The sequence below is a fragment of the Orcinus orca genome, chromosome 11, assembly GCF_937001465.1.
Source record: "Orcinus orca chromosome 11, mOrcOrc1.1, whole genome shotgun sequence".
Taxonomy (NCBI): Eukaryota; Metazoa; Chordata; class Mammalia; order Artiodactyla; family Delphinidae; genus Orcinus; species Orcinus orca.
This window is the reverse complement of record NC_064569.1, coordinates 96,248,403-96,272,560: the sequence shown is the minus strand read 5'-3', so window position 1 is coordinate 96,272,560 and position 24,158 is coordinate 96,248,403. Positions and strand designations below refer to the sequence as shown.

General features: G+C 49.0%; 1 protein-coding gene across 6 annotated transcripts in view; it reads left to right on the top strand.

The window, feature by feature from the left end:
• TCF20 (transcription factor 20) overlaps positions 1 to 24,158 on the top strand; it is a 190,886-nt gene that overhangs the window by 83,618 nt on the left and 83,110 nt on the right. For 3 of the 6 annotated variants that reach the window (XM_033405182.2, XM_033405180.2, XM_033405179.2), the window contains exon 2: positions 2,823 to 2,873. The exons of 1 other annotated variant lie outside the window; for it this stretch is intronic. In XM_033405182.2, the coding sequence (XP_033261073.2) occupies positions 2,823 to 2,873 (51 nt within the window). Of the gene's footprint in view, positions 1 to 2,822; positions 2,874 to 9,853; positions 10,164 to 24,158 lie in introns of those variants that run through there. 2 more of the 6 variants (XM_004279551.4, XM_004279550.4) reach the window with 2 other exon arrangements.

Genomic DNA, 24,158 nt, shown 5'->3' with positions numbered 1-24,158 from the left:
GATAACTCTCACAAAGCAGTCGGCCCAGAGCCTGGCTCCCGGAGAGCACTCAACAACTGTTAGCTCAAAGAAGTCAGTGCAGGAGAGTGAAGGCTCTAGCATCTAGTGTCTGTGGGCCAGGATAATCATGCCTAGTAATAATAGCTAACATTGGGAACTCCCTGGCGGTCCAGTGGCTAGGAGTCTGTGCTTTCACTGCCGAGGGCCCCGGGTTCGATCCCTGGTTGAGGAATGAAGATCCCACAAGACGCCTGGCGCGGCCAAAAAAAAAAACTGACATTTATGAGCACTTACTGCGAGTCAGGCAGGCTCTGTTCTAATTGCACAACTATGTAGTAGCTTATTGAGTACAGTCTCCCCTCACTCTGCCTAACGTGTGAGGGTGGGGGGTGGGGGGTAGGGCACCCCAGAAGCCAAAAGCATGCAGGGAAGAGCCTCAGATATTTGGTGTTTTCTGCGCGAGGCTAAACGGACACCCTTGGTAATGTGGGCAAGACAGAGGGAATTGGACGACGGCTGGGCTGTGAGGCATGAGGACCACAAGGGCCCGCCCACCACTGCAAATGGGCCACCTGGGACTGGACACCCCTCACACGTGGCAGAGCCTCAGACGTACCGTGGGGCCCTGGACCAGTCACGGCCCCACCCTGGGCCTCAGTTTTCCTATCTGTTTGATGGGGGATTGGGCTCGCTTACCTCTCTCAGCTGCTGTAAGGGGTGGCAATTCTCTCGTCTCTTTGATTTTCTTGGATGGCTTCCGTGTAGGTTGTGACTTGGGCGGTCACATCTGTCCATTGATTTTTCCGGAAAGGATGCTTTCTTCCCTTTTATTCTGCAGTCAGCCCACAGTTGAACAACTTCGATGTCTGGCCTTCCCACTGTTCCTCCTGTCCCCACCAGCACACCTCACCTGGGCTGGGGAAGGGGGCCGAGAGGGTCCAGCAAGATAGTGGCTCCCAGGAGGGCACAGGACTCCCCCAACACCACTCGATGTGCACCATTTGGGGAGAGCCTTGGGTGTGGGCGGATACAGGACTCGGTAGCCAAATCCAGCCCACACCTGGCAGTGTGACGCTGAGTTGCGTGGAAGACCCAAACGTTTCATTTACCCTCCCTTCTCTCCTCCACTCATGCTTCAGAGTCAGACAGACCGCTCATTCCTTGTTCCACTGTGCTGTGCTGGGTGATCGATGCTGGGTGACCGTGGGCACCGTATTTCCCTGAGCCTGCCTGCTCACAGGACGAGTGATTCCCCCTCAAGGGGTATCTGAGGCCAGAATAATTGGAACCAGCACTTAGGTGTGAGGTCATGGATTAAGCACTTGGGTGGATGCAGCCCTCCGTGGCGGGCGATGTTAATGTCCCCATTCTGCAGGTGAAAAGGCTGAGGCTCCAGAGCTTACAGAGCCTTCTCAAGGTAGCATCGCCCTCTGCTCTCCTTTTTTTTTTTTTTTTTTTTTTTTTTTGCGGTATGCAGGCCTCTCACCGTTGTGGCCTCTCCCGTTGCGGAGCACAGGCTCCGGATGCGCAGGCTCAGCGGCCATGGCTTACGGGCCCAGCCGCTCCGTGGCATGTGGGATCTTCCCGGACTGGGGCATGAACCCGCGTCCCCTGCATCGGCAGGCGGACTCTCAACCACTGCGCCACCAGGGAAGCCCCCTCCCTTTCTTTTGTACACCCCACCTACTACCAAAAAGGAGCTGGGGCGGGAGCCCATAGGTGGCAGGATAGGTAAAGGGAGCCCACAGACCATGGGGTGAGGGCAGGGGAGGCTGGGGAGATGGGGTAGTTACCATGCCAGCTTGTCACTGCTCGCCCACACAGGATATATGGGGAATGGGAATAGCGGTCATCAAGTGTGCGCAGGAGGGGCACCCCACATGGTCGCGGTCCTTGAGAATGCACAGGTTTCTGCCCACCTCCACTCAGCCAGGGCATGGGGTTGCTTAAAGGCTTCAAATCCCAGCTCTGCCACCCACTGGCTCTGTGATCCCAGGCTAATTAGCTATTGCTCTGAGCCTCAGTTTCCACACATGTAAATAGGGATCATTGGCGTACTCACCTCGTAGCCTTGTTGTGAGGATGACCTGAGTTAATGCGGGTAACTCACTTAGCATGCTTCCTGGCACATGTGAGAGCCGTAGGAGTGTTCTCTATTGTTATCCCTCAAATCAGCTCAGGTTCCCCTGGAGAACACTCAGAGTCTCCTGAGCACCTGCTTTGTGCCAGCACCAAGCCCAGGGAGCCAAGGATTCATCACTCAGGCCCCTCCCGTGCCGTGGGCTAAGCCACCAGCCTCAGGGCCTGGGGCTGAGTGTGCAGATTTGACATGCAGGGGGAACGGCCTGTGAGAATTGGTGTGTTGGCTCCCACTGCTGGCTGACAGACATCCTGATGAAATATGTCACTTTAAAACATTTTTAAAAGAAATTTCCGGAAAGCTCTCTTAACCCCATGGGAGCCATAAGTAGCCTGAACTGTTGTCAGGTTCTAGTCTTGGCTTTGAGATGACTTGCCAGAGACCCTCCCTTGTCTGGGCCTCAGTTTCCTCATCTGTAAAACAGGGCAGCAACTGTATCCACCCGAGAGGGTTGACCCTGTGTGAGGCTGCTTGTGAAATGTGCTTTGTAAACTCGAAAGCACCTTAACAGCTGTTGGGATTTTTTGGTTCTGTTTCTGGTCATTCAGGACACGGTCACGGGCAGATGCCTGTGCGGTGTCATGCTGGCCCTGGGCGCGGGCATCCATGGGATGCCGGCTCTACTATCAAGGGCTCCCTGAGTCGTGACCTCACTAAAACCCTTGAATTTTGTGATTTCCAGAGAACGTGGAAGGCCCCCCAGGCAGCCTGGCCTCTTCCGGGGGAAATGCTGGTAAGTGTCTTGTCTTATCTGTTAGTTCGTTCCACAAATGTTTCTGGAGCAGCTCCACGTGCTGAGGATGACGCGGGAGAACCGGAGGTCAGCCCTGCCCTCGAGAGCTCAGTCCAGGAGGAGGGGTTTGAAAACTTCACCCCCAAACAACCAGACAGCCAAGGTTCAGGGGTGGCTGGACGCAAAGCCTAGGCTTTTCAGGAGACAGCCACGGGCCAGGATCATTTATAAATGAATATTGACTATTTTCTCTGCTCAGAATCCTTCAGTGGTTCCCCCTTTGGCCTTTGGGATAAAGTCCCCAAGCCTTCCGTGGTCTGCACTGTCTCACTCCAACTGCATCTCCAGCTTACTCATTTCATTGAAATCGCACTGGCCTCCTTTCCATTCCTGGAAATCTACTCGCTCCCTCCTGCCTTAGGGCTGTTGCCTGTGCTGTGCCCACTGCCTGGAGCTCTCTTCCAACCTCATCACGTGGCAACTTCCTATCTGTCCTTCAGGTCTCAGCTCAAATGTCCTGGATCCCCAAGACCCAGGGTCCCATTATACACCCTCTGGGCACCTGCCCACTTGCTTACTAATGTGTTTCATGGCTGTTACCAAATGATTATTTATGTGATCATTTGTTTGCTCTAATGGTTCTATGGCACTGTAAGCTCCATGATAACAAGGACCCTTGGGCTCAATGCCTGGCATATGGTAGGGGCTCAATCAATGTTTGTGGAGTGAATTTATGATGAGTATTAAGGTAAGGCTTCGTGGAGGCGGTGGCATTTGAGTAAGACTTGAAAGAGGGTGTAATTTCACGCTGTAGGGAAGAGAGAAGGGCTTCCTGCTTTGGGTAGCAGAGAGGCACATGATAGGGACACAGCCCATTTGGTTTGGCAAAGAAGCAGAAAGGGACGTGTGAGAGAAGCTTGGAGAGGTGGCTGGGGCCAGGCGAGGGCTTTGTGTTCCAGGTGGATGAGAATTAACTTGAATTCTGAAGCTCCTTGGGGCCCACCAACAACCTCTGAGCCAGGGGTCGTAGGGTCAAAGCTGGCTTCTGGAAACTGTAATGAGTTTGCTGCAGGGATGGGTGGGCCGGGAGAAGAGGCTGCAATCAACAAGACCAGTTGGGAGTTGGAGAATCCATTGACTCTGCTGCTTTCTGTTTCCCCGGAATCACACATGGGCCTTGGAGTTATCCTGTGAGCTCCCGGGGAGATGCAGGGCAGTGATGAGGAACCTCACAGGGCATGACTGCTTCCAGAAGACAATCACCTTGGTGGCAGGGGAGCCATTCTTGAATCCCTGGAGGGAGAGATGGAGTGGAGGGGACATTGATGTCCACACTTGTCACACCTGTGTCCTGGTGCTTTCCCTGCGGCCCAGGAATTGTGACACTGAGGCGCCAGCCTGTGGCAGACGAGGAGCAGCAGCATTTCCCTCAAAGCCCAGCAAACAAGACCCACCTCCGCGCATCCCACGGGGGTGCAGCTGTTGTGGTCAGAAGAGCCAGAATTCTCAAGAAGGACCTGGGGACGAGTCTCAGATCTACCACTTAGCAGCTGTGTGCCTCTGGGCATCTTGTTAGCAATTCTGGGCTTCAGTTTCTTTAGCTGTGAAGTGGGGGCTACTTGGGTGTTGTGAAGGTTAAGTGTGAGGACACACACGGAGCCCCAAGCTCAGGGAACACTGGAGGCTCAGGAAGTAGTGGCTGTATTATGGCCACATTTTTCTCCACGGTTTGAATTCTTCACAGGAAGCTGGGGTTTCAGGCTTAAAATGAAGAGCATGTCAACAAAGCAGGACGGAACAAAGTCTTTTCCCAGCATGCCTCAGCATGCAGCACTGCCTTCCCGTGGAGCCCAACAGTGATGGGGCTAAAAGTCTTGAGCTTTCAAGCAGAAATAATCCCAATGGAAAGGAGCCTCCCTATTGTTCTCTTGTGATAAAGCGATGCAGCGGCTCTGCAGCCTGACCTGCCTGGTTGCAGATTCCAACTCTGCCTACCTGTTCGGTGACTCAGTTTCCTCATCTGCAGAATGAGGTAATAATAGGACCCACCTCGGAGAGCTGTTATAAGGACTAAGCAAGTTAGAGCAGGTGAAGTGCTTAGACATGGCTTTGTCACTGCTATTGTTAGATCGTTCCATCTTCACTTGAACACTCTGCAGTGCTGTAAGTGACTCAGTGGGGGCTCGGGGGCCAGAAGCCTGAGTTCAAACCAGCTCTGCTGCTTGCTCGCTGTGTGACCTCTGGCAAGTCTCTTAACCTCTCTGTGTGTCCATTTCCTGCTCTGCACAATGAAGATGACAATCCCTGCCTCCCACTGTTGTTGGGAGCAGTGGATGGGGTCAGCCAGGTAAGGGACCCGACTTCCTGGAGGCAGGCAGACCACTCGGCCCCTCCTCCCACGCATTCCAATTTCCAGATGAAGAAATTGAGACTCAGAGCCATTGGATGATTTGCTAAAGGACACAGATCAGTGAGGCCAGGCTACACTCCCAGCTCCGTGACCTGTGCTGGGCCACCATGCCAGGGACTTCCCAGGGAGACTTGAGGCACTAGTGGCAGGAGTGTTGAGTGGGCCGAAGGGTGAGCTTCTGTGAGGCCAGGCAGCAGGGGCCTCCCGTTGCTCAGCTGCAACTCCTCCAGTGTCCCGAGTGTGCTGATGCGTCCTGCTGCTGTCGGTTAGGCCTGGGTCTTCCAGGCATGGGGTCTGCAGGTCCAACGCCTGCAAACTGCCCAGTCTCCAGGGCTTCACCATGTTACCTGTGGGGAGAGACTGGTGCCGACCCTGCTGTCCCCTCAAGTCTGTTTCCCTATCCACCTGCAAACTTTGGGACCCACCAACTGTCTGTGTCCATCCATCTTTCCAGTGTTTACCCAGTGCTGGGAAACTTGGTGGTTAAGAGTGCAACCTCTAAAGACCTGGGTTCAAATCCCAGCTTGGCCTCTTCTATGCTGTGTGACTTGAGACAACTTGTTCAACTCTCTGCCCCTTAGTCGTCCCGTTTGTAAAGTGGGGATGAGAACAGTACCAACCTCATGATGTCGCTACAGACACACAGTGCCTATTCCCAGTCAGCTTGGATTCCTCTGGGCTGTTTCGTCATTATTCATGTTATCATGTTGATGGTTATGGTGCCTTACCCTGCAGAGGATGCCAGAGACCCGAGGGAAGCAGGGGTGTCTGCCCTGTGAATACTCACGGTCCTGTGGGAGAGGCAGACACAGGCACAGGCAGCCCAGTGTGACCAGTGAGAGCTGAGGAGGAGGGAGCCACGACTTGGGGCCTGGAGGAATGAGGTGGAAGGCAGGGTTGAGGGGCAGATCTCCTGAGCAGAGGTCACTGTGAGACCCTGTGGAACCAGTTCATGCCAAGTGGGTCACAGATACAAGGCCCTGTAGGACCCCACCCCTGCCCACCTCTGCAGCCTCATCTCTCGTTCCCCTAGCCCTGCGCTGCACACAGCCCTCCTGGGACCTGCAGTGGCTGTCCCCACGTGGCTAAGGCTTGGTATTCCCGGACTCTCTATTTGGAGCCTTCCCCACCCCCTTAGCCTTAGAGCCTGCCCTGCCCTTGCCCCAGAAAGACTTATTCTGAGGCCCTGTGTTCCCTCCATCAGGGTTTACAGCCCAGCACACAGCAGGTGCTCTGTGTGGAATGAAGGCCACCCTTAGGTTTGTGCTTTGCGTGGGAAAAGTGCCTGGCTTGGGACAGGCTCTGCCGGACGCTTTGGGGGGTTCCCCACTCTGTTAAGCAGAGGCTTTTTCTGGTAAGTTGTCTCCTGGAGGATTGTGAGCACGAGTTCAGGAGGCCTCCCTCCTGGCGTGCTAGAGTTAGCAGGAGGCCCCTCCTACGAGGAAGGAGAGCTGGGGCCACTGAAGGATAAAGGTGAGGGCGGTACTTGTGCTCAAGAGAGCCAGCGAGTGAGAGGAAGGACATCCGCCTGCCGCTGAAGGCACCGACAGCCCAGCTCACTTCGCACAAGTCACTGATCTGCCGAGCAGGGCCAGTCTCCTCAATCAATCCATGCTGACAGATGGTAGCGGAATCAGTGACCTAGAGGCAGAAGGCTCCATTTGTAATCCCGGAGTGGCCCAGGCGCCTGGAGGAGGGCAGAGGAGTTTGTAATAAAGGGAGTGACACAGGGTTTCCAAAAGCCATCTCGGAGCTGGAGGAGGAGGGAAAGGATTAATTTTGCTTCTGGAATTGAAAACACTGATTCAATTCAATATGTATTTTTTGAGTGGACTGGACTAGAAGAGAGAGAGAGAAGAAAAACAAAAACAAAAAAACCCCCAACTAATCTACTGTCCTTTCCTTAAACTGTGGTAGGAAAAACAGGATTCTCTTGGGATTGACATATATACATTAATATGTATAAAATGGATAACTAATAAGAACCTGCTGTATTAAAAAATAAAATTGTAAAATTCAAAAAAAAAAAAAAGAAAAACAGGATTCTCACAGATGAGACAGTGAGAGAACAATAGAAGACACTAATGTGATCAAAGAGGAGGGAGCTCCCAGCTATTGTGCTCTGGCCATTATGGGATCTTGAACAGTGACTTAACCTCTCTGAACCTCAGTCTGCTTGTATGTCCACATCATAGAACTGTAGCTATTGCTAATGTGTGCCTGGTACTGTACTGACTTTTTTATACATTTCTCTTTAGATTCCCAAAATACCTTATGAGTGAGGTCATATTATCCCCATTTTACAGCTGAGGAAACCAAGTTTCAGAGAGGTGAAGTGACTAGTCCAGGGCCACACAGCCCAAGTGTAACTCAAATCTATCTGTTGGTCATAATGCCCACACATGTTCTTTTTCCAAATGGTACTGAAAGGGAAAGTGGCTGTTAGGGGTGAAGAGGTCCAGGCTGGCCTGGCCCTAGGACTGGGGAGGTTTCCAGGTGGAGGTTAACTAGCCATTGTTCCGGCAGGGTCCAAAGGGGTGGGGAGGGGGCTGTAGGGTCAGTCTCAGGACAGGAGGCAGGAACAAACAAAAGCCTGGACTTCAGTTATCTGTCTGCATTCCTTCCCTTCTGCATGAGGCTTTGCATGGCTTGTCACCGTCCATTTCAGGTTCTGGTCCCCTAGTCTGAGACCCGAATGAGCTGAGGAAGAAGGGAAAGGAAGGGAAGAACGATGGGGCAGGAGACTCTAAGGAAATGGGCTTCCCTTTTCTTCATGAAGTCTCTCAAGAAATTGAGGGTGCTCCCAACACCAAGTGGAAGCTCTCATGCATCTTTCTGTGTTTGTCCAGAAAACATGGGTCTGTGCTGAGAGTTCCCTCTTTCCCTCTGTAGCTCTGACTCAAGCAGAAGCCAGCACTGGCCTTTTGGGTCTTGGTGCCAAAGAATTTGAAAATGAAACTCATAGAACAATGGGAACAGCCAGAGGGCAGGGCTTGGCGGCCTGTTCAGCTCTGCCCCGGAAGAGACCAGAAGAGACCGGCACCCTGCCTGGCATGCAGGAGGTGCTGGGGAATCAAGTCTCCAGGAATAGCCCTGACCCACATTGGAGCCGGCCCCCACTTTGTGTGATTGGACAGAAGCCAGGAGAAACCACTGCCTTCCCCCCGCCACATCCTCCTGGGGTGCCAGAACCAACTCAGGCCTTACCTTAGATCCCTTTGCTGGGGGCAGGTGCTGCCACAGCCAGGACCCTCTTTGCATGGCCCAAGGCAAGGCTAAGCGTAAATGTCTCTGTCTAGGTGGGGTGAGAGGTGAAAGGGTAGAGCCAGGCCCTGGGGAGCTATGGACCTCAGATATACTGAAACTGGGCCCCCAGGCCACACCTGGTTCCTATCAGCCTCCACCTGCTACCCTCTTCTTCCAATTCCAATTTACTTTCAAGTTGGGTTGCTTCAGGAAAGGAAGCCACATACTCCCTTAACATCTAGGGCAGATGGGGTCTAATTTAGAATCAGCAATTTTAGTCAACGTCAGGGACATCCAGTCCACACTCTTCTCCTTCCCATTGTACCAACGGTAAACTGAGGCCCGGAGTGGGGAGAGAATTTGGCCAGGGCTCTGGGTGAGCCAGAGGGAGGATCACAGACACTCCAAGTACAACCTAGCCTCACTGGTCTTCTCACTTTTGATAGCAGTGGGTCAGGCCGCACAAACATCTCTGGTTGTTTTACAACCGAGATTTTCTTGAAAAAAAAAAAAAAGTCAACCATTCCTTTGCTCCATAAAACATACATGAGATCTGCAAAAGAAGGCTGGGAACGGCCCGAGGCCTTGGCACCGCAAATCCTCCACCTTATCTCCAAATTAATTCTGGACCCTGGGTCCAGTCAGCCAGGCATGGCAGCTTTTTAATGCCGCCTCAGGCGAAGGCGGCTGGCGTTTGGTGAGCGTCTATTTTACACGTGAGGTTGGTGGGCCTCCCCACTCCTTGCTTGTATTGCGGAGGAAACTGAGTCCCAAGAGGGCCCAAGTCATTCATCCAAGGACACGGGGCGCCAAGGGGCGGAGGCGTTGAGGGCACTAGGCCTGAGGGCCGGGTGGGCGCTAGGCGGGCAGGAGCCGGCACCACTAAGCGGGTTACGGGGAGGAGAGTGGGCCCTCGCCCGCGGGCTCCCCAAGGCTGACAGAGATGCGATTCTGGCTTTGGCGGCTCCAGGGAACTCTAGAAATCCCAAGGAGAGATTCCGGGCCACCAACTCCCCAGAAAGTTGGCTCGCGGCCACTCCCAGGACGGCCGGGAGCTGCGGGCCAAGATGGCACTGATCGAGCGGCGAGAGGCGCGCGACATCCCCCCCGGCCGCCGAGGGGATACCCGCGCGACCCCGGCCGCGGGGCGGATGTCTCCTGCGGCCCGGCGTGCACAGGCCTCGGCGCCGCCGCACGCGGGTGGGCACGCGCGCGCCCGCCGGCCCCGCCCCCTGCCGCCCCGCCCCCGCCGCGCGCCCTCCCGCCCGCCCGCGCGCCGCGGCCCGGAGCTTCTCGATTGGCCGCGAACCGTCACCTGACGTTCTGTTATTTCCTGTGTGTTGGGAGAATGGAGAGAAAAAACCCCGAGCCGAGCCGCTTTCGGCCCCTGCGAGGCGGCCGCGGCCTCCGCCGGGAGAGCCCGCCCTGAGGCGCGCCTGACCAGGGAGCGAGCGCGCGGGCCGGAGCGAGCCTCCAGGGGCCGCGGCCCCGGCCCGCCCCGCCGCCGGCCCCGGCGCCCGAGCTGGAGGCGGCGGAGGCTCCCCCACCCCCACCCCGCGCAGCGCCGTCCGCCGCCGCTCCCTCCCCTCCCGCCCCCGGCCGAGGCCGAGGGACCGGGCGGGGGGCTCCCACAGGTAACCGCTGCCCGGGCCTGAGGGGGAGGGGCAGAGGTCAGGGTTGAGGAGCTAGGGCCAGGCCGGGTGTCTGGCCTCTGGGGCTGGGGGCAGAGGTCTTTGCCCGGCCCGACCTGGGAGTGCTGAGCCCCAGGACTCCGAGGCCGGGACTCGGGTTGCTGAGGCGACTGTCCCTGCCCGGCCCGACCCGGGAGTGCAGAGAGGAGCGGCCTGCCCTGGCCTCGGGGCGTTGAGGGGAAAGGGTCCGGCCTGGCATCAGGGCGCTGAGGGGTCTCGGGCCGGCCTGGGAGTCTGGCCGGGCTTGGGCACCGGTCCTGGCCTGAGGTTGCCGGGGGAAGGTACCTGCTCGTCGCGGCCTCGGGTGCAAAGGCGGCGGATGTGAGCGGGCGGTGCCCGGGGATCGGCGGGGTCAGCGCTGCCCGCCCCGGGGTCCCTGGCAGCCCCGGGTATCCCGCGGCTCTCGCCGCTTCGCAGGGGGCGAGGCGGGCGCGCTGAGGGCCGGGCTTGGGGAGGGGCCGGGCGGGCTAGCGGGCGGGAGCGGAGCTGGGGCGCCGGAGCGCGCCCCTGCCACGGGAGGGCCGGGGGCCCGCTTATTGCCATGTGAACACCTGAAGCCATGTGGACGCGGCTGCTTCTCGCCTGTTGGGGGCGGAGGGCAGGTACCGGCTGGCAGGGCGCAAGGTCCCGGCCCTGGGGGCGGGGAGTGGAGCGCGGGACACACTTCCTGCGTGGGGTTTTCTCCCCCTCCCCCGCCGCGGTGAGCAGGGCGGGGTGTTTGATCCGGTGGTCCCCGTGTGCGAGCAAACGCTCTTTTGGGGGCCCGGTGGTGCTCTAGGCTTCTGGTCTTTTTTGGGGTGGGGGAAAGTGGTGGTGGAAGGAGAGTGGCCAATGCGGCCCAGCCCGCTCTGTCAGCGGCGGGAGGTGGAACATCTCTCGTGCGCCTGGATGGGAGTGGAATTTACTGAGTTGCGGGGGGCGGGCGGTGCAGAGGAGGGGCCAACTTCCTGGGCCCGTGGGTGGGGATTATTGCCTGTTTTTGTGGTTGTGGATACTAGCACTGTCTGCAACCCTTTAGTTTGCCCTTAGGGGACAGATAGAAATTGGGATTTTTTTCCCCCCCTTTCCTCTTTGCTTTTTTTCCCCCTCGAAGATTAGATGACTCTGATAAATGCTGTAAAATGGATGGAATTTTCGAGCTATTATCTAACAGACAGATCTTTGAATGATAATTGGACCCTTATGTTAACTGCCTCAGTGAGGAGTTTTATAAAACGTCTTAAATGGGGTGGCAGCTTGGTGAAGTGGGAAACTGCACTGAAGTTCGACTTGGAGGTCCAGGAATCTACTTCCAGCTTTACCACCAAATAAACTGTAACCTTGGCCAAGTTACCTACCTCCCCAAGGCTCCAGTTTTTTCATCCATTCAGTGAAGACTCTCCTTCAGGTCAAACATTACAGGGGTTTTAGGTAGTCCCCCCCCCCCCCGCCCACCCCCATCTGTGCTTTTGTTTTAGTCATAGGCGACTTCCTGAGAAATGCAGGCTGTCCCTTACCTGGCTTTTAAAAGCCTGTCTCACTTTTTAGTTTTCAGCGTGTTCCTTCTCCAACAGAGTGTAAGACTTGGTCGGTGTGCAGTTTTTCCTCAAATCCCAGATGCTGGTCTGTGCTTCTCAGAAATATTCTGGCCTATGCTGAATGTGCCTTGTATTTTTTCTCTTTGCAAGAAGGAGTTATCAGGAAAAAGGTTTTTCAGAGAACATCGGACTCCTTGGAGTTGTGGCTAATGTGTGTTTGGGTCTGTGTGTGTTGGTTGGCTCCTAGGAGTTCCAAGATCTTTCTCTGCAGGGTGCTGTGGAGGGATCTTATTTAAAGTTCTTTCAAGGGATGTTTGGTGTTTGGCTAACTTCTGAAGTTTCCAGCTTTAGTATTCTCAGAGTAGGGACAAAGTGGAATTCCATAATACCGCCTGTGAAGTGGTGTGCTAGTGGAGTTAACTGTCACCTCAGGGTGCGCTAATTATTTGCATCCCCATCCCCAGTTTATTCCTTAATGGGAGCTGGACGTTTCCTCTCAGATGCTGAAGAGCCCCAGTCAGTTTCACTGATTTTATGGTGTGTGAGGGCCTTAGGCCCTGTGTTTGACTGGTTAGTCCTTCTGGACCGACCTCAGATGTTGGTCTTGCTTGTCTTAAATTTCTAGTACTGGGATGCTTGAAGGACATGTGCCTAATGTGGTGTAATATGTCTTTCTTGGACCTCTTTTTTATTCATTCAGTGCAAACAGTTTCAAAAAGGGTCACAGCATTGGGAGGTATGCTCATAATGCTGACTTTGGAGACGCCTTGGTAGACTTTTTCTTGTATGTTAACATCAGGCCTGTCACATAGGTAGACAGTTTTATATGACTATAAAGATTGAGTATTTGGAATTTCCAAAACTAAATAATTTATTCTATGTTGGTATTTGAATTATGACCTTGTGTTTTATGTGGCCTTTTTAAAACCTTATAGTTACTTAAATTGTGAACAGTTACCACACGTTAATTTACATTTTTGTTGTAACTTATGTGAGGAAAAAGTTTATAAAACTCTTACAGAGGTAAAAGTTTGTTTGTGTTTACGTATGTGAGATAAGGTTGCCAAGGTGGTAAGATGTCAGGAGATGTGGGTTTTAGGTTCTGCAACCTTTTTTTTTTTTTTTTTTAATCTTCATAAAATGTAATGAATGTAGACCAAGAAATTAGATTTGGACTTCTGGTGAGTTCAACCTTCTCTTCAGAAAGAGAGGAAAGGTTGCTAACATTCGTTTTAAAAAACAAAACCAGAAACACTTCAGAATGCTAGGTTCTGTCCGAGGTATTTTAACTTATCTTGCAAAATCCACCCAGCAGACCTGAGAGATATATCACCTCTCCTTTTCCTGAGAGGTCATAGAGCTAATGAGAGTCAGGGTTTGATTGTGACCGTCCTCCCCTTGGCTCCAGAGTCTTTACTAGGTCTGTTATAGCTCACTGCCAGCTCAAGACACAAATCAGCCAGTGGTAGGTTGGCTTTGGAATACAGATTTCCTGCTGTGTCCCCCTTCTTTTTTTTTTAAGTTATAATGAATCTGAAATCTGGACTCGGGCAAAATACTGGAAAGGATGGTTTTTGTGACTGTGCCATATAGTTTAGTGACCCCTGGGAGTTTTCTAAAATTTCACTTTCCCTCTACCTGGCCAATTTTGCCAGTGCACCTGAGATTTAATCTAAAAACTTCTCTTTCATACCCAATTCTGTCGTTCTATCTTGAGCTGAAAACTTCTATCAGATCAAAGAGTGATACGATATGTAAGGGGCTATCTCTTTTCCTGTCTGTGTTACTACTGGTTTACAATGCACAGGAATCATTATCTGGTGCCTGCTCTCAGTTTGACCAGATGGGACTCAAAAGATATATTTACAAAAGACAACCCTTTCCCCAGTATGCCTTAAGCTCTCTTCCTCACGGGGGCTTATGTTCAAGGCACCTTAGTGTTCGTTAGATCTGTCTGGGGCTTCTGACTCGGCTGCCTTCATTTTCTTTTTGTGGAGGTAAGAGTAACAAAATAAAGCAACACAATAAAACCCTATTTATATTGGAGCAATACTGTACATAAAAATCATACATTTGAAATATAGTGAAGTCAAGGCTTTTATAGAGCATGATTTGGTCACATTGCACTTAGACTGAATAGTTTTTTTATATTATTAGGTAGCTTTGAAAGTTCTCTTAATACCTATGGTACATGCAGTATGGATGGAAAGATTCTCTTGGCAACAAACACAATCAGTACTTTCTGCATTAGAGCTGTGTTTGCTTTGTACGTAATGTGCATGACCCAGCAGGAAGAAGAACTATAAAGTGACTTATTGGTGTATCTGTGGCTTGTTATCTGATGCTTCATCGTGGGGAAGAAAGAGAAAACATTAGCTACGGGGGAAAATATCCTTGTTGCAGTCTGCATATGTAAGCTGTTCTGTGGGAAAGGGTGGAAGTTCACTGGAACACTTGAACATCATCCTGATTGGAAGGTGGTTACCATGTTTGAACATCACATCCGTAAACATGGATTAAGGTCTTCTGTGTTCTAATTTTCATTAACAAGCTTTTGTAGGCACTGTTCTAAACATGGTAGATGCAGTGGTGAGCAAGGTAGAGAAGGAGCCTGCTCTGGAGAGGGATTGTAGACAGTAAGTAAGAGTGTCTGGCGGTGATGATAGCTATGAAGAGAATAGGAAGACAATATGATAGTGACTCGAGGGATACTGCTTCAGAGTGGTCATGAAGATGTACCCTCTTAATAAAGTGTTTTCTGCCAGCAGGGCAGTCAAACTTGATCTGTGGAATGGATGAAAATGGCGTTAAACAAAGTAAATAATTTGCTTTAGTCCTGAGCATCTTGAGAAGTTAATCCAAAGAGTAGAAGTGGGTTGGTTGAAGTCTTCCCTCTGTTTATATCTATGCTTTGTGAATGGGGACCTGGCTCAAAAGAACTTAAGAGGGGTCATTAGTGGTACCTTATAAAGGGTAAGAAAAAGGAACGTGTCTGCTTTATTAAAATTGTTCTCATAAAAAAGAGATGTGTAGGGAATTCCCTGGCGGTCCAGTGGTTAGGACTCCATGCTTCTACTGCAGGGGGCACCGGTTCAATCCCTGGTTGGAGAACTGTGATCCCACAAGCCATGCGTGGGGCCAAAAAAAAAAAAAAAGCCAGAGATCTGTTATTGAGTTGATGAGTGCTAGGCATTATTAGAAACATCGTTTCATTATGTTTATGTTTCTTTGTTGAGGAGTTGGATTGGGGTGTTACAATCATTGTACTTTGTTAAAGCTTCAAATGAAGCCAGCAAAAGTTAGTGATATCTGTATGCAGGACACTCTGCTAGGTATTGCTTCAGATGGAGGATCCCAGGTGACCTTGGGTTGGGGAGGGAGTTGTTGGGGGGAGCCCCGGTGGCTGAGAGTGGGGGCTGTGGCAGGAGAGGAAACAGCGCAGGTCAGACAGGCTTCGTCATCCACAGCCAGGAGGGTTCGTCCTCCGCACTTTTCCCAGCCAGCCAGTGGCATCCTACATACCTTCAACCACCCTTTCTGTGCTCTCTGGTAGAGTTATATAGAGAACTGAAAGAAACCTAGTCTGGCACTTTACAACTTCTTTTACAACTCAGGAAAGATGCCAAGAAGGTGGTGACCTGCCCAGAGTTATGCGGCTTTACACTGACAGTCAAGGCTAGGACCCTGTTCTTTGCCAGCGAGGCTAGTGTTCTTTCCACTGTAGCCCATGCTCTGACCAGAGGGTTGATAGTTAACAGTTGCTCCTGAGTAGAAAAAGAAAGGAAACCTCTGGGTGCTAATGTATGCATTTAGGAAACCTGTGTAGTTGCAATCTTAATAAGTCAGGGAAAAGACAGTACATCAATCTTAAAAGCAGAGTACTACTGTTAACTTTTCACAAAGTTATGTAATATTGGTTTCTTTGGACCCCCTGAGATACAGTCTCACCCTGATTATATCTTGGTCCACAATGGACGACATGGAGAAGCTCTTTGCCACATTCAGCATTAGTTGTGAAGTTCAAATTAGGCCCTTTAGATGTAGGGAGAAATTTCTGGTATGTGGCTAAAATTGAGTTCTAGAACTGAAAAGAGTTAAGGCCCTAGCAGTCCTAAGTTTTTCACCTCTAGACCTCAAGTTTCAGGGAAGGTTTCACTTCTACATTTAGAAGCGTCCTAAGATAAAGCATTACTTTGGGAGTCCGGAGATTATTCACTGTGCCTGACAAGAGTAGGGATTCTTGGGGCTTCCCTGGTGGCGCAGTGGTTGGGAGTCCGCCTGCCGATGCAGGGGACACGGGTTCGTGCCCCGGTCCGGGAGGATCCCACATGCCACGGAGCGGCTGGGCCCGTGAGCCATGGCCACTGGGCCTGCGCATCCGGAGCCTGTGCTCTGCAACGGGAGAGGCCACAACAGTGAGAGGCCTGCGTACTGCAAAAAAAAAAAAAAAAAAAAAAAATAGTAGGGATTCTTGAGCAGGACTACTTCCCTGGACATTTTCCTGACTTAGTACTCTGGTGGGTCAGTTACCTGGGGACAGGTTTGTATCCCTTTGACAGTAATATGAGAGGACATTCTTGCAATAGAAAGTCCATGTGATGGGAAGTTTATGGAGACAGCAGAGCATATGAAGGAGGATGTGTGGCCTCAGTCTGGCTCCATCACTTATTAGCAGTGAGTGACCTTGGGCATTTTGCTTGAGCCACAGTTTCCTTGTCTGTAAAATGGAGATATATCTTCCTCAGGGCTGGTGAGAAAAGGAACTAAAATAGGAAAAGTATATAGTGGAGTGCACCACCTATAGGTGACACTCAGTGAATGTTAGTGTAGTTGTCCATTAAACAAACATTCCACATTGTACCGTGTACCAATACACTGTCTAGAGCGGGGCTGGTTCCTGACAATCCTGTTGATTTTACATCCTCCAATATCTGCTCAGTAGAGAAGGGCAACTAAACAGGGCTATTGAAAGTGCTCTGATGGGGGGAGTACATGGTGCTGTACCAAGATAGGTCCTCCTGACTTGAAAGGTCACAGGAGGCTTCTCAAGAGAGGACCATTCGCTTCCTCATCCAGGCGCTTGTCTTGTCTCAGCAATCTCTTCCCACCTCTATGGCTCGTTCCTTCCTTCTTCTGCTTAACCGTTGGCATTCTCTGGACCCTCTTATTTCATTGCCCTTGCTCCCTGGGTGCTCTCGGATATCCCTAGGCTTTGATGATTGCCGGTAAGCTGATGACCCGCATGTTGATACCTTCAGCCAGACCTTCCCTAGCTCCTCCAACTCCTGCTTGACGCTGCCATTTGGGTATCTTACTAGTAACTTGAGCTTCGTAAGTCCAGAACTAACACATATTCCTCAAACTCTCCTCCATTTGCCCCCTTCTCCATAAGTGGCTTTACCATTTACCCACTCTCTCAAATCACATTCCTCCTTTTCTCTCACTACCCTCCATATCTAATCCATCACCAGTGCTGTTTCCATAGTACGACTTGAATCTGTCCACTCTACTGCCACAACCACTGAGCCACCATCCTCTCCTACCTGGAACATTGTGATTGCCTCTTAACACAGCCTCCCCATTTCTACCCGTCTGTCTGTCTCTATTCCAGTGTGCCCAGAGCAGCCAAAGAGTCACCAGTCTTTCCTCCCTTAAAATCGTTTAATGGTTTCTCATAGCACTTAATAGAAAATCCAAACTCCTTCCCATTTCTCCCAATGCTCTGAGTCCCCTGGCCCCTAACCACCTCTCTGGCCACCTCTCTGCTGCTTTTGCTTGCCGTCCTTCAGACACGTGGACTTTCTCTGTGTCCTCTGAAGGCTCCAAGCTCTTTCCCATCTCAGGGATTTCGTTATATGCTGCTGCTTCTGCTCAGAACACTGTGGCCAACCCAGCCTTTTCTCATCTTTCAGGATATTTGTTGAATGAAAATAAATAGCATGAGACAGGCAATAAATGGGATGGGGTAAGGAGGAAAAGTGTCCTTGGAGCGCATCTACAAACGTCTTAAAAAAAAGAAAAAGAAATATAGAGAGAAATGTTTGAAGAGCTAAAAGAGTGTCATTTTGGCTGTGGTGTAGGTAGTTATTCAAGCGAAACACCTGGGAGTCAGGCAGCAAGAACCCACCCAAGTACACTGCTGATGAGGCTATAAAATGATGCCACCACTTTGGAAAACTATTTTGGAAGTTTCTTAAAAAGTTGAACGTTATGTCTACCCTGTGACCCAGCAGTTCCATTTCTAGGTATTAATCCAAGAGAAATGAAAATGTATGTCCACAAGTAAGCCTCGTACAAGAATCTTCTTAGGAGCTTTTTTCATGATAGACGAAAACTAGAAACAGTCCAGACGTCCATCCAGTGGGAGAATGGATAAACAAAACGGTATGTTCATACAGTGGAAGACCACTCAGCAGTGAAAAGAAACAAACTACTACAAACTACTACAAGGAAGAAGGAAGAATTTCACACAAATTATGCAGAGTGAAAAGCCAGACACAAAAAAGTACATAGTGGATGATCCCATTTATAAGACACTCTAGAATAGGCAAAAGTAGTCTGTGATATCAAAAATCAGATCAGTGGTTGGGTGGAAGGGGGTTCACTGGGAAGGGGACATGAGGGAACTTTCTAGAGTGATGGAAATGTTCTGTGTCTTGGTAGGCATTCATCACATCTTATTGAATCATATACTGCATGTAATTTTGCTGTATGTAAATTATACCTAAAAACAACCTACGAATTGTCCTAGATTTCTTTTTCCCCTCTCACTTTCAGCATTTAATCTCCCAGCAAGTTTTTTTCATTTTATGTCCAAAATACATCGTAAACTTGTTCCTTCCCATCTCAAGCACCATCCCCTCTTATCTGGACAACTGTATTATTAGCTTCCTGACTGGTTTTGCAACTCCCAATTTTTTTTGCCCTCCCAAACCATTTTTTTCTGCTTTTCAGCTAAAGTGATCTTTAAAAATTCAAATTGGGTTATGTCAGTTGTCTTCCTACAACCCTCTAGTAGCTTTCCATTGCTTTCATGGTGGCCGACAAGGGTCTCTCTGACCCCTGCCTCCCTCTGAGCCCATCTGACCTGGCCTCCTTGCTCCCTTAAGTTCCAGCCTCTTTGACCTTCCTTCTGTTTCTTGATCACCTCAAGCTCAAAAGCTCATTTCTACCTTAGGAACTTTGCCCTCGGCCCTTCCCTCTGCCTCCTGGAATACTCTGCTTCCCAAATCTGTGTGAGACTTGTTTCTGTTTGTCATTCTGGTTCAGTTTATCTTTCTTTTTTTTTCTTTTTGGCCACACTGTGGCACGCAGCATGGAGGATCTTAGTTCCTGGACCAGGGATTGAATCCATGCCCCGTGCATTGGAAGCACGGAGTGTTAACCACTGAACCACCAGGGAAGTCCCCAGGTTCAATTTAAGTATTTCTTTCTCTGTGAGGTTTTCTCTAGCCCTCACAGCCTAAAGTAGTGCTCCGTCACATCAGCCTGCTTTATTTTATTCATAACTTTTATCACCATCTGTATTTGTCTCATCCTTTTATTTATTTGTTTGCCTGTCTCCTCCCTGTAGGATTAAGCTTGGCTTGTTCACTGCTGTACACTCAGCGTCAACAGCAGAAGTGACACATAGTAGGCCATATGTATTGACTAAGTGAAGATCTTGAGGCTGGTGATGACGAGATGAGAGCAAGCCTACTAGGAGGTAGATCTCTGAGGGAGAAGGAGGAACCAAGGAGAGTCAAGACTTCTGGCTTGGAAATTAGGTGGTGGTGATACCATTCATTGAAATAGAAAACAGTGGAGAACAAGAAGATTGGGGTGGAGTAAAAGTGATGAATTTAATTTTGGACTTAAGTTTGAGATGCCTGTAAGGAAGATATCAAGTGTTTGAGACACAGAACTGATATTTAGGAGAAGGAACTGGGCTGTGAAGTAAGACTTAGAGGTTAGCGTGTATGTTCCAGCCTCGGAGTAGATGAGATTGCTCTCAGGGCTAAACAGGGAATGTCAGTATGTGGAGAAGTGGTTCCTTCCTTTTTTCTGCCTGAGTGATGGGTGTCTCCCATCAGTAACAGGGACTTTACAGACCTCAGCCCCTAGAAGGTTTTGTAGTTTTAGACACTCCCCACCCTCCAAGCCCATGCCCCAGTTATGTTATTGTTGCTAATAATGACAAGTGCTCAGAGGTCCAGACAAAATTCTGAGGAATGTGAACATTTAAGGGAGCAGGGCAGTGTTTAAAGAGCAAACAGGTTGCAACCAGACAGGTTAGGAGGAAAACCCAGAGAGCATGGCATGGGGAAAGAAAGTGTCTCAAGTCAGAGGCAGTAGCTGAGGTTATTGAAAAGGGTCAGTTGGGAGGAGGGGATAACTAAAGCCAGGTGGTTGTGTATTGATGAGAAAGTGAGGTGAAGAAGTGGAAACAAGTTTGGAGTCAAACCTTCCTAAAATTTGGCTGTTGAGGAAAGTAAAAAGTAGCTATAGGGAGAATCTCGGGTCAAGCGAAGACTTTTTTAAATATAAGAGAACCTTAAGCATGTGTAAATTGAGGTGGGAAGGAGCCAGCCCAGGGCCGTGCTGAAGATGTAGGAGAGTGTTGGGTTGAGGACCTTCCAGTAGAACTCAGGGCCCAGTGTGATCCAGGCGATTGGCTTTGGGTAGTAAGAATACCCGCTTCCAGGGGAAAGCAAGGTGTGTGGGCAGGAAACAGATGCGCATGGGGGCAGGAAGGTAAGGAGTGCTTTTCTGTGAGTTCTGTGAAGGTCCTCTTTGGAGGGGCAAGAGCGAGGTGGAGAGTTGGAAGCTTGAAGAATACAGGAAAGGTCTGAAGAAACTGCTGCGGCAAGCAGATAGAGCCGGCTAAGGAAACAAGAACTGCAGGGGGATGTAAAAAGTAGTTAAGACGAGCTTTCTGCCTCCAGGATTTTAGAGAAATTGGTCAGACCTTTACAGTTGTTTGCCTAGATTTGGATTCCAGTGATTTAGACTCAGCTTTTCCTGCCTGGTGTCCCCATAAGCTTCTGCCATTCCCGTTCATTAGACCAGTGACTTATACATTATTCCAGAGCTCTCATGCTTTATTTAACCAGTGCTTATGAAGCGCTCACTGTGTTAGGTAGGTGGCAGTGTTCTCAGTGTTGTATCAAAACGGGAAAGGTGGGGGATACTCTTATCCCCTTGGACCTGAGGTACCCCAGGTGGCCTGGCTGTAGTGGAAGAAGTAAGTCATCCTCTTCCCAACGCCACAGCTAGAGCAACTCTCACCGTCTCTCTCTTCTTATCTTGGGTATCTGTGGAAGACTTTTGCTGGAAAAACTGCAAAGTATTTTCGAATACCACTGCACTAGGCTCTAAGGTCCTTGCGGTCAAGGCTGTGTTTTATTTTATAGTCCCAGCAGCTGGCACATTGCCTATCAATGCATTGAGAGTGAATGCACCATTTTGCTTCTGAGCCCCTGCCTGGAATGCCCTATCTTTCTCTATCTTTATCCATATATTACAGTGATGTATGTCATATGTTACAGTTACTATGGAATGTGTCTGTTTCACCACAAGATTGTATTCTTAGATGCTCACCATGCCTTGTTAATCTTTATTTCTTTATGTCCCCTTCACATAGTATGTATTAAAGTAATGTTAAATTTGGATTTGTTGTAAAAAACTTGTAAAGCATCTTTAAGAGTAAGTAAAATAGTTGAAGAATAGGGGGAAAATTCAGAGAAAATATCAGCCAAAGAAACGAGTTAATTTACCCTGATAAAGTATCCTAAGCAATGAGTTAATGAGGGTCTTAGGGTATGTTAAAGAGTGATGGCCTGCTGTTCCTCAACTCTGAGAAGGAAAACAGCAGCAGATGAGGTCAGAGGGAGTGCTAGTGGCTTGGGTGGACAAACCAAAGAACTCCCTGCCCTGTGAGGAACTCTGGGAATTTCTCCTAGAGAGTTTTAGGCAGTAGAATAGACTCATTTATGTGCAATAATTCCTACTTGATGGCAGAGGCATGGCGAACATGCCTCCAAGATTCCAGCCAAATGACTCCTACACCCTCAACATACACAGTGTAAATGAACCTAAAGACTTACAGGCACCTGTACATTAGTGAACAGACATAAGCAAAAAAGTACACGTTGCGTTGAATTTAGTGCTGCTGTTCTGTTTTGCTTTTACCTAGTGGATATGTGAGTTTAAACATAACGGGAGTAGAATTTTCATCTTTTAGTTAAGAAGTCTTTGTGGAAGTGGGGTTAAGTTCTAACATATTGAATAAGAGAGGTTTGAGTTGGCGTGAAGGACGTTGCAGCCTGTGTCACTTATTAAATTTTTTTTTTTTAACTGAAATTTTGCTACATTGGTTAGCAAAGTGCTAAAAGTTGGCTATCACTAAAGATGAGAGACAGGCCAAGTGAAGCCTGTGGGAATGAAACATCAGAGGAAATACAAGAAAAAGAAAATTTCTATTTCGATTCAGCCCAGATTGCTAAATCTATACCATGCTAGGCACAAAAAATGCAAAAGTAAATAAAACGTCTTCCCTTTCCCCGGAATTCAGTGTCTGTGGGAGAGTCAGACATGGAAAATTAACATTCATAAAATCTATATAGGATCTGCAAGACTATAATAGTGGCGCAGCCAGAGTTCTAGGGAAGAGATTTACCCCTGATTAAGAATGGGAAGAATATCGGAGAAGACTGAGGGGAGGGGACCTGTGAGCAGGATCTGCAAGGATCGATAGGAGAGAGCATTCCAAGGGAAGGTCCTTCAAGAAGCAAGGCTTGGAAGTATGTGGCATGTTATATATATATAGCAAAGTGCAGGCTCTTAGGGGGGCCTGGAGATTGCAGGGAAGGGACTGTCAGAAGGAAGTATGGGCCAAGGGTGAAGTGGGAATAGCTTGATGATGGGCCTTGAATCTGGGCTAGAGCACTTTATTCTTACTAATGAAACAAGGTTTTGTGAAGAGAGTTATGATATGTGGTTGAGAGACTTGTCGATTGTGATGAGAGGTGGAGGTGGGAAGGAGATGGGAGGGCTGGAAGCAAATGATGAATTGATCATCTTTTCCTGTTCCTGTTCCGGAGGTTTTCCCATGGCCAAATCCCTAGTCTGCATGAGAAGGAACTAAAGCTGGTTTAAACAACATGGACTTATAGGAAATGTTGGCATCAACCCACGTTAATTCCAACAGATGGGCAAGGATATTTTATTTATGAAAAACTTTGAATAAATAATAAAATAAATAATTATGTAATTAAACACCTGAAAATATTAACCCACTTAATTCTTATAAAAATCCTATGAGGGTATACTATTATCTCCATTTTTTCAGGTGAGGAAACTGTAACAGAGAGGTTGAGTGCTTTGCCCAAGGTCCCGTCTAAAAAGTAGCAGAGCCAGGATTTAGAATCAGGCATCCTAACTCCACATTCTGTGCCCTTAACTTGTGCACTGTGCGATTCTGTGCTTAATTTGATGAACTGGAAAATAACTCTTGCAGAATAAATTTGTGACACCTTTGAAGGGAAGAGTTTGGGTTTGGATTTAGGGGAAAAAAAAAATAGAGTGGAGTCCAGAGTTGCCATTTTGGGCCTACTTGTTAGAACAACATCATGGCGGTTCCCCATCATATCCTCGGCACCTAGAATAGTGCTTGGTGTGTAGTTAGTGCTCAGCAAATAGTTTTTGTGTGAATTAATTAATGAAGTAGAATTTTCCTGCCAGCTTTCAAAGGAATGTGCCATGGAAGCTTCAGTTTCTTTTTCCCCTTTCTGAATTAATGAGTTCCATGCGTTTATTACCTGTTTTTATGGAACTTATCTTACTCAGCTTTCAAAGGATGCCAGCCCAGTCTACTGTTTTCTAGATTAAAAAAAATCAGCAACTTATTTTCAAAATCAAAATGTTAGGTTTTAAGATTTCGGCAGAAATCTTTTTATATAAACAAGATTTCTTTTGTTGATGCTTTTTGCTTATATTTAAGATGTAAACCTCGGAAATGTTATTAAGAATTGAAATTGACTTCTAATTATAGTAGCTGATTATATGTTTATTGAATATTTTCTTAGCAGACCAAGTGTTATCTCTACTTCCCCTTTTTTGCCAATTCAGATATTCTTAGTATTCGATACCGGTCCTTCTGTATCTGCTAAAGAACCTTCCTCAGTGAATTATTTGTTAGGAAATCTCTTCCAGGAACCCAGTGATAATACTACTCAAGAGGTGTCTGCTAATGTAAAGTCACAACACTGACTATGTATAAGTCACATATCTGATTTCATTAGCAAATTAATAGGTAATATAGGTTCTGAGGGGGAGAGACATGTTTTCTCTCTGCTTTAGTTCATTCTAAATTAAATCATTTGGGATAGGAAAATGGGAAATTTTGTCTTTCCATCTAGAGATACATAAAGACTTGGTTCCA